Genomic DNA, 10,195 nt, shown 5'->3' on the forward strand with positions numbered 1-10,195 from the left:
AGGATCCCTTGCCGTCCAGAATGTCCTCCCATGTCCAGTCCTCTCTTCCACACTGCTTGGTCCTTTGGTGGTGGGTAGTTCTGTAACGGCTGTTGGAAGGAGAGGACCAAGGTGCACCGTGGTACATGTTCATACTTTTATTTGAACTGACATGAGAACGAACCAGTTCTGTCTGTTGCAGACACAAAAACAGAAAACATTTACCCACAAAACACAGGTGGGAAAAGGTTACCTAAGTATGGTTCTCAATCAGAGACAACGATAGACAGCTGCCTCTGATTGAGAACCACACCCGGCCAAACACACAGAAATAGAAAACATAGAATACAACATAGAATGCCCACCCCAACTCCCGCCCTGACCAAACCAAAATAGAGACATAAAAGGATCTCTAAGGTCAGGGAGTGACAATTGGTAGTTAGTTAACATGCTACCTAACTGATCAACAATTATAGGTACAAGGTATATATGCTATCTTATTGAACAAGCAACTTAACTCAAATAATGATGCGTGCTAGGCATCTCTCTCCAGGTTGCTGTGCTGCTTGGCTGGCTAGCTGCTTAATGGTTTCCTCTAGATATTGCCACTGTTCTCGCACACACTGCAGTGCACACTGCCACCATCAGCTGTGTGTCTCCACCAGTTCCAGAAAGTCCACTCCTTGTGTACGTACTGTAAATATGATGAATCATAGATTGGCAAGGAAATCCTCTTCATCTTCACTGTCCAACTGCATTGTCACGGAGCTGGAACCAGCAGTAGAGGATGCAGTGGCCTGCTGAGGATGCAACAGTACGCTGCTGTGGTGCCAAACTGCTGCTGAACTTCACCTGGTAGTTTATGCTGGTAACAGGTATCACCAGCCAGCGTCAGTCCATACCACACCAGGAGTATGGAGTTGAGAGTGTGCAGTGACATTCTATTTCTTAACTTTGACTTGACCACACTCATTTGGCTGAACAGCCGTTCAAACTCCGCATTTGAGTGTGGCAAGGAGAGGGTAGTGAGTGTAGCTTTGCACAGTTCTTAAAATGGATTTGACCCAGAAGAGTCTGTGTAGTTATTGACTTCACTCCAAAACTAGACTGTATTTTCAGTTGAGTCCCGCCAAAACAGATGGATGTTTCTCCATTGGGAAACAATTGTATAAATTGTTTGGGGCCGGTACCCCAGTAGCTCAGCTACTTTAATCATTTCAGTGGTGTCTTTATTGTGCTTTAGCGTTTCCTTAACACTGAACAAGGCCATGTGTCACAAGGCTTCAAGGTTGTCTGGGAGCCTTGCTTGCGGCTCCTTGCTTAAAGCAACAATGTAGTTGATGCACCGTCTCTGAATGACCTTTTTGTCCTCTGGCGCAAGACTGAGTTGGTACACCGTGCTCTCGAAAAGGTACCGAAGGTATGGTGATGGACTGAGATGTCCATCAATGGCATACTTCAGGACATCAATTTTTGCCATAGAGTTGACTACTCTGCTGCAAATTGATGTTAAGAGGTGTACCAGATTGTCCAAATGCTTGACAGGATCTGTTTGCTCTCCCTCAAATGACTTCAGTGCAACTTGTACGTCAGACAGGATTGATTTCAAGAATGTCAGGTAGACACATAGTTGGTCTTGTCCATGTACATGGTGAGGAGCACATCCACCATGTAGCAATGCTCACTGGCCTTGGTCACCTCAAAGTGGAGCTTCAGTTCTTCCCACCGGCTCAATATATGAGTTACCGCAGGCTCAATCGATAGCCAACGTGTGGCACACACTTTGGTGATATACAGGGGTTTCTGGCCACAATTAATGGTGGCATACACTGCTTTGTACGCCTCGCACCATTTTGGGGAAATCGAAAACCATTTGTAGGTTTCCCTGATTAAGTACTCAACACTCCAAGGGATGGTTTCTTTGGATGCTGCGACAGACAGCCAATTGTAAAGAATGGCCCACACAGCGGATGAGTACTGAATTGGGCAATGCACATTCTTCCTTTAAAATCTTGTGCACCTCAGTCATCACAGACGCATTATCAGTGCCAATACCCTGAAGATTCTCTTTTTTAAGGTTACACTTCTCAAGAAACTCAACTGCCGCCTTTGCTATTGATCTGGCATTGCCTCCCTCCAATTCATTCAGACCAAGAAAGGTGGACACAACGGTTATTTTTTTAGCACTGAAATACCGAATCACCACACCCAGGTATTTCGAGACACTGACATCAGTGGACTCATCCAAAAGGAGACTGAACTTCTCATTCCCCACATCTGATGTTACTCTTTTGAGAAAATAAGGAACCAATACTCCCCTAATCATTTCTGTGCACTTGGTGCAGTGCATTTAGACGTTTGTTGCTGTCACGGAATCTGAAAAGGCAGCTTTGCAAGCCATACCTAAATGTTTGCATGCTAGCAGCGAACAATGCTCTGCAATGGCCATTGGCATAGTAGCTTCTGATCTTTTGCAGTTATCCACTTTCTTAACCAACTGTGGTAATGTAGACTGAGTTGTGGGGTTGTACAGTTTTGATTGATTTTACAGTGCCTTGCGAAAGTATTCGGCCCCCTTGAACTTTGCGACCTTTTGCCACATTTCAGGCTTCAAACATAAAGATATAAAACTGTATTTTTTTGTGAACACAATCATGAAGTGGAACGACATTTATTGGATATTTCAAACTTTTTTAACAAATAAAAAACTGAAAAATTGGGCGTGCAAAATTATTCAGCCCCCTTAAGTTAATACTTTGTAGCGCCACCTTTTGTTGCGATTACAGCTGTAAGTCGCTTGGGGTATGTCTCTATCAGTTTTGCACATCGAGAGACTGACATTTTTTCCCATTCCTCCTTGCAAAACAGCTCGAGCTCAGTGAGGTTGGATGGAGAGCATTTGTGAACAGCAGTTTTCAGTTCTTTCCACAGATTCTCGATTGGATTCAGGTCTGGACTTTGACTTGGCCATTCTAACACCTGGATATGTTTATTTTTGAACCATTCCATTGTAGATTTTGCTTTATGTTTTGGATCATTGTCTTGTTGGAAGACAAATCTCCGTCCCAGTCTCAGGTCTTTTGCAGACTCCATCAGGGTTTCTTCCAGAATGGTCCTGTATTTGGCTCCATCCATCTTCCCATCAATTTTAACCATCTTCCCTGTCCCTGCTGAAGAAAAGCAGGCCCAAACCATGATGCTGCCACCACCATGTTTGACAGTGGGGATGGTGTGTTCAGGGTGATGAGCTGAGTTGCTTTTATGCCAAACATAACGTTTTGCATTGTTGCCAAAAAGTTCAATTTTGGTTTCATCTGACCAGAGCACCTTCTTACACATGTTTGGTGTGTCTCCCAGGTGGCTTGTGGCAAACTTTAAACGACACTTTTTATGGATATCTTTAAGAAATGGCTTTCTTCTTGCCACTCTTCCATAAAGGCCAGATTTGTGCAATATACGACTGATTGTTGTCCTATGGACAGAGTCTCCCACCTCAGCTGTAGATCTCTGCAGTTCATCATGGACTTCTTGGCTGCATCTCTGATCAGTCTTCTCCTTGTATGAGCTGAAAGTTTAGAGGGACGGCCAGGTATTGGTAGATTTGCAGTGGTCTGATACTCCTTCCATTTCAATATTATCGCTTGCACAGTGCTCCTTGGGATGTTTAAAGCTTGGGAAATCTTTTTGTATCCAAATCCGGCTTTAAACTTCTTCACAACAGTATCTCGGACCTGCCTGGTGTGTTCCTTGTTCTTCATGATGCTCTCTGCGCTTTTAACGGACCTCTGAGACTATCACAGTGCAGGTGCATTTATACGGAGACTTGATTACACACAGGTGGATTGTATTTATCATCATTAGTCATTTAGGTCAACATTGGATCATTCAGAGATCCTCACTGAACTTCTGGAGAGAGTTTGCTGCACTGAAAGTAAAGGGGCTGAATAATTTTGCACGCCCAATTTTTCAGTTTTTGATTTGAAATATCCAATAAATGTCGTTCCACTTCATGATTGTGTCCCACTTGTTGTTGATTCTTCACAAAAAAAATACAGTTTTATATCTTTATGTTTGAAGCCTGAAATGTGGCAAAAGGTCGCAAAGTTCAAGGGGGCCGAATACTTTCGCAAGGCACTGTATATGCTTTGCTGTAAAAACAATGTTTTTTTGATGTCATACATTTTTGCAAGCATATCTGATTTGCAGTACTCACAGTATGCCCAACAATCATCCCCAATTACTGGCTTCAGCTACAGACTCCTACTCTTTTCTGTACTTCTGGCTGTACAGTTTTGATTGAGACATGTTGATTGATGTTGTAAGTTCTGTTCAAGATCAAACATTTGTGACCAAATATATTCATTGGGTGTGTCTCCTCGAACGCACACTACTGCTGCTACATTCAGCCAACAATGATTTACAATTTGCTGAAATTGCTGCTGGCCTGCTGCTGCCTGTGCACGAGCTAAGCGTCTGCTACTGACGTCACTCACAATGCACTTTTGCAGCCAGGCACGTGTGTTGTGACTGAGTGTGTGACAGAAAAATAGTTTTGGTGTCATTTAGAGGGAAAATGCATTTTAGCGTTTGAGTAACTTTTCAAAAGTTGCTAAAAGTTCCAAATACATTTTTTAAAGTAGCTAAATGTGTTGCTAGGTGCTGTTTGAAAAAAAGTTGCCAGGGTACACTGAAAAGTTGCTAAATCTAGCAACAAAATTGCTAAATTGGCATCACTGGTCTCATCCCCGACTCTCGATATGTTCATTACTATGGGACAGCTGGAGATCGAATTTGAATATTTAAACATTGTTTTTAATGTCAGAGAGACAGACAGCAATGTTTATACAATTCTCGGGAGCATAATGTCACAATATACACGTTAGAAATATACATAATTCTGTTTGTGCCATTGAAAAACTAAATGCACAACATAAACTCAACTGAAAGTCAGTCCACATCACATGCTCATTCAGTGAGTCCATGTCTATTTATCCAGAATGGATCCCTGTCATTTTCCCCTCCTTCCGCTTTACAAATCTGTGAATAGCAATGTGGCGGATACCCAGCAGGAATGCACTTAAACTTTACAGTTAAATTGGTTTCAGAAGAGGGAAAGCATACAGGAGATGAAGCTGCTTTAGATCATTGTCCCTCCTAGCCACCAGCAGCTGAATGGCAACATCTGGTGGCAAGAATATATATTACACTCAAAAGCATTTGACGTTGCAAACACATCAGTTATTAAAATATATATATTTTTCATTTAACTATTATATAACCTATGATGATCACAATATGACATTGATTGACAGATTGAAATGTATTATTTGCGTTGTATGCTACTGCACTTTTGTAGTCTTTCAAAGCAGGACTTCTGTATTGACGAACATTGTGGACTCCTTATCTTGATAGGCCAAGGAAGAAATCTGTGAATTCATATCAATTTCAGAAGCAAACTATAGAAGTGGCCCAGATAGAATACTTTAAAAATTATATCCTTCCCTCTTCCTCTTCCCTTCCTTGGAGTAATCACTGATTCAACATGATTGGATGTGTGTAACAGTGAAGAAGGAAGTATGCATTTTAAAGTATTTAAACATGGCCCGTACCTGACATGAACAACAAAACAAATTGATCGGATTTGCCATGAGTAGTGTATTAAAATCAATGTTTACATCCTTAGTACTCTGTCGGCTATTTGTTGAAATAAACGCTTATCCTAATTAAGGGGGCTTATTTTACTGTTACACCGGAACAACCTCGATTGGGATTTAATGCAAGACCAAACGCTTTTCCGGTCTCTTTTCACCCACCCATAAGAAGAAAATGGTGAGTGGAAAAATAGTCAGAGATGTATCGTACAACATCTATTTCTGTATCTGTTTATTTTAACACACATTGTTGCGATTTGCGACTTGTAATCACAAATAATGGTTTCTCATCGATATTGTTTTTGATGCAACGTTAGATGGTGTATAAAAACCTTGAATGTTTGCTTGCCTAAAAACTTGCTGGCTATCTTGCCTATTCAGCTAGTTAGCTTGCTACCGGAAAAGTAATGTGCTCTTTCAACTAAAGCACACTTTATTTCGGGTGTGAAGAATTTACTATGCGTTATTCACGAGACTTAAATAAATGTGAACATGTATATATCTAACTAGCTCAATGACCATCTACCGGTAGTTAACATGGCTAACGTCAACTTTCTAGCAAAGGAAGCATTGCTAACGTTAGCTGCCTTGCCTCAAGCAAACACTGAATTAAGTTGCCAGGAATTTGACTAGAAACGTTCGTAGTCCATCTTGATTATCTTAGCATACAATGACACTCTGCAAATAATTACCAGTCTTGTCAATTATGTTTTCAATACAAATGTCTTTACACATGAATTTCAGTGATTATTTCATGTTGGCTGAGACATGATCCCGACTTCTCCGTTCATGCTCACTGGATGACAAAGATCTTTGGCTAAATTATGGATCTTATGTGTTTCAGACGAAGGGTACATCGTCCTTCGGAAAGCGGCGTAATAAGACGCACGCTTTGTGCCGTCGCTGTGGCTCCAAGGCTTACCACCTTCAGAAGTCGTCCTGCGGGAAGTGTGGGTATCCCGAGAAACGCAAGAGAAGGTGTAAGTGCCATTCCTTGAACAATCAATTGATTCATTGTAAAAACTGCTATATTGTAAACAAGATGTCAGACCTGTGGGCATTCTGTCTCAACTTGTTGAATAATGAGGGTTGTTACTGCATTGTCTTTCACTTCATACCTTGTTGACTTGTTAGACTATTTGACAAGTGCATGCAGCATCACACAATTAATGTTTACTGCCCAGTGTCTTGTCAATGATGTTTTCAATACAAATGTCTGAACATATGAATTTCAGTGATTCTTACTTTGTGACTGAGACAAGACCCCAACCTCTTCAAGTATGCACATTGGTTGACAGATCTTTCCATAATGTGTGCCCCCACATCTGTTGACAGGGGTGAGGATATTTGGGAATGTTTGCCTTAAACCTTTGGTCCTGCTTTGTGACAATTTGTGTACTTTTTTTGTGTTTCTGTAGACAACTGGAGCGCTAAGGCCAAGAGGAGGAACACCACTGGGTCTGGCCGCCTGAGACACCTGCGAGTCGTCTACCGCAGATTCAGGTGAGGACTCATATAAAGCCAGCGGTACACAGTACTGCTGAGATTTTCCTTTTTCTTAATTTCCTGGAAAACCAAGGTCATTCAGTAGGGCACATGGTAAAATGTTTGGATCTGAAAATTGCATTCTTACTGGACAAGTTCAAGTTGGCCGCTATTACCCTTTCAACGCGTTTTCTCCTGTTTCCAGTCTACTCTCACTGCGACCCTGGTTTGTGTGGACTCCAGCCAATCGTTAACATTAGTGCAGGGGTGTCAAACTAATTCCACGGGGGGGCAGTGTCTGCAGGTTTTTTTTTTTTTGCGTTTCTTTACTAATTGGTGACCTTGAATGATTAATTAGTTAGGGTGGGGAGAACCAGCAGACACTCAACCCTCTGTGGAGAAATGAAAACCTGCAGGACTGGCTCTCAAGGGCCTTGCTAAAGACATGCTAAAGACATGCAGGTCATTCTACAATGTGAGTTAAACTGGTTGTTGATGCTCTGTTATATGTGAATCGATCTGAGTCTGGTTGTGGCCAATAAGCCACTGCTATCCCCCTGTTTGCGCTGTTACAACTGTTGCTTTGAAATAATGCTAGCGGAAATGAGCTTGCCAATTGTGTCAAAATAAATGTCTGAACTGATGACGCCGGATTATAAAAATATATATTTTTTTTTAAAAGATCTTTACTAAAGCAAGCTTCACTGCCCCATCAGTTGTGACATAGGGGTCCCTGAGAAGAGTTCTGAAAACCACTGACCTAGGAGCCATGTAGAACTACGTATTCTGCCACATCTGTTTATGGCCATCTGTTACGTAGTTGGATCAGCACTAGCATATGCATCCAACAGACTTCCACAAATAACACCACAAACTGTGAAGACCACCTTAGTGACTGTCAGAAATGTTGCTTATTACCTTAGGTGATCCGTAAGGTTACAATTAAAGTCTTCTACATAATGTACAGATGTCATGTTTTCTTTCCCCATCCTTTTCAGGAATGGGTTCCGGGAAGGGACCACCCCAAAGCCTAAGCGTGCTGCAGTGGCTGCCTCCAGCTCGTCCTAGACGCACTTTGGATTTACTTGTTTAAATAAATGTGCTGTTGATAGTTTTGAGTCGTCTGGGTTTTTTCTCAGTATAACATGAATCATCCATTTAATTACTTCCACAACAGATAAGCGTTAACTGTGCAGTGCACTGGGGTTCACCAATCCCATTTTTCTTATCCAACCTTTTATCTTTTATTTAAAACAGGTTTTTCTGTCTACTTTCACAGTTGTTCCAATTTAGTGCAAGCAGTCATTACCATGCCACTGCTTTAATCATTGGTTGACAGCCTCTAACAGCTGTGGAAATGGTATGGATAAGAACTTTTTTATAGTTCTGTGGTGAGATTATAAAATATGCCCTTTAGCAGACTTCTTTCCATGACTTAGTCATGCATACATGTAAGTATGGGTGGTCCTGGTAATCAAACCCACAATCCTGGCATTTCAAGTGCAAAAGCTTTAGGTTCCAAGTCAAATCCAATTTTATTGGTTATGTGTTCAGATATGTGATTATCAAATCAAGCTGTATTTATACAGCACATTTCAGACATGGACTGCAGCAGGATATGCTTTACTGGAAAAAACAAATGCTCCCCAGTGGCCTAAGGCACTACAGTCCCTGGTTCAAATCCAGGCTGTATCACATCCGGCTGTGGTTGGGAGGCCCGTAGGGTGGTGCACAATTGGGCCGGGGTAGGCTGTCATTGTAATTAACAATTTGTTCTTAACTGACGTGTCTAATTAAAAATATGACACACTGAATGACTAAAAAACTGCTGAAATTGTTAGATCTCATGTCCACAGTTTTGGCCCCCCTCGGGTACACTTGACAGGCTATTCCAGAGCCTGGGGGCATAACTAAAGGCTGCCTATTGGTCCTAGGCTTTGGGATAGTTAAAAGGCCCGTGGCTGACGGAACTACTGGGTACATATGCTTTTAAATTGTCTTGGCATGTTTTGGGGTGCAAAATTGTGGATTGGTTTAAAGAATCGTAATGTATTCTAGAACTCACAGGCAGCCAGTGCAGAGACCTTGAAACCGGTGTAATGTGTGCTCTCCGTATGGCCTTGATCAGTACCTGTGCTCCACATTCTCTGTTTTGCACTTGACCAATCGCTTTCGTGGGTAGACCAAACAGGAGAGCATTGCAGTCAAGCCTGCTTGTAATAAAAGCATGGATGAGACGATCTGCCTGAGAGAAATTGACGTAATGTTCCTCACGTGGTAAAAAGCTATTTTGGTCACGTTCCTATTGTGTGATTTGAAATTAAGAATCTAAAATAGCACCTAGATTTTTTTACCTGGCATCTTCATTGCCGGTGAATGAAAATGCGCAGCTAGATTCTCAGCGGTTTGGCTCTCACAATAAGTACCTTGTTCTTGTCTTGATTTATCTGGAGGGAGTTGTGAGCCATCCAAGTATTTAAATCACAAGAACAGTCGTAATTTCTTTGTGACGCTAAAATCCTAACACTGCCAAAGGGTTAACGTATAAACTGAACTGTACCAGACCCAAAATCAAACCTTGTGGAATGCCACGTGTTTTCTTGTGAGTTATGTTCAACAAGGGTGACAACTTGACCGGTTAAATAGGTCCTAAACCCAAAGTCGCCAAACAGAATGTCCATACAGCTGTGAGCATTAGTAAAAAAAAATCCAGGCTGTCCCACCCCTTTTCTGATAGAGTATGAAAAGCTGTAGTGTGGGGGGCTTCAGTAAGAGCGGCACTAGGGTCTGATGACAGCCATGTGTCAGTGAGAAACATGCAGTCAACTTTGCGCTCAGTAATAAGGCCATTCACGGGAAAGGTTTTACTAGTGATTGAGCTAACATTTAAAAGTGCCATATTCAATGAGTGTGATGCCTGGGGCATCTGCCTCGAGGTAACCAATGGAATAACAACCACATTTATTAAGGTTACAACCATGTTTTCTGACAGTCTCCAGTCTATCAGAATGGTAGGAGATGACCGTTTGTATAAACTTACTAGAAAGCAGAGGTAAAGGAACATACATTAGGCTATTCAC

At 41.8% G+C, this 10,195-nt stretch overlaps 1 protein-coding gene and 2 non-coding genes across 4 annotated transcripts; all 3 read left to right on the forward strand.

Annotated features, from left to right (window-relative positions):
* The first annotated feature begins 5,686 nt into the window (after positions 1–5,686).
* On the forward strand, positions 5,687–8,229 carry LOC109868608 (60S ribosomal protein L37). Of its 2 annotated transcripts, none has more exons than XM_020458291.2 (4): positions 5,687–5,808; positions 6,475–6,610; positions 7,049–7,133; positions 8,114–8,229. In XM_020458291.2, the coding sequence occupies exons 1-4, from the start codon at positions 5,806–5,808 to the stop codon at positions 8,181–8,183; spliced, it is 294 nt and encodes a 97-aa protein (XP_020313880.1). In that variant the 5' UTR covers positions 5,687–5,805; the 3' UTR covers positions 8,184–8,229. The 2 variants fall into 2 exon arrangements, 1 of the variants encoding a protein (XP_020313880.1); XR_004205042.1 differs by lacking the exon at positions 5,687–5,808 and adding an exon at positions 5,832–6,267 and having other exon boundaries at positions 8,114–8,223.
* Positions 6,325–6,403, forward strand: LOC116356682 (small nucleolar RNA SNORD72). The gene has a single exon (XR_004205109.1). It is a non-coding gene; the product is annotated as a small nucleolar RNA SNORD72 (small nucleolar RNA).
* Positions 6,816–6,894, forward strand: LOC116356681 (small nucleolar RNA SNORD72). Its single transcript, XR_004205108.1, has one exon. It is a non-coding gene; the product is annotated as a small nucleolar RNA SNORD72 (small nucleolar RNA).
* Positions 8,230–10,195: the final 1,966 nt, after the last annotated feature.

This window comes from Oncorhynchus kisutch, linkage group LG23, assembly GCF_002021735.2.
Source record: "Oncorhynchus kisutch isolate 150728-3 linkage group LG23, Okis_V2, whole genome shotgun sequence".
Lineage (NCBI taxonomy): Eukaryota > Metazoa > Chordata > Actinopteri > Salmoniformes > Salmonidae > Oncorhynchus > Oncorhynchus kisutch.

Bases quoted from the DNA above. Each gene is read 5' to 3' on its own strand.
- LOC109868608 (XM_020458291.2), top strand. The intron at 6,611-7,048 runs GTAAGTGCCATT...GTGTTTCTGTAG, and splicing joins CGAGAAACGCAAGAGAAGGT to ACAACTGGAGCGCTAAGGCC. The intron at 7,134-8,113 runs GTGAGGACTCAT...CATCCTTTTCAG, and splicing joins GTCGTCTACCGCAGATTCAG to GAATGGGTTCCGGGAAGGGA.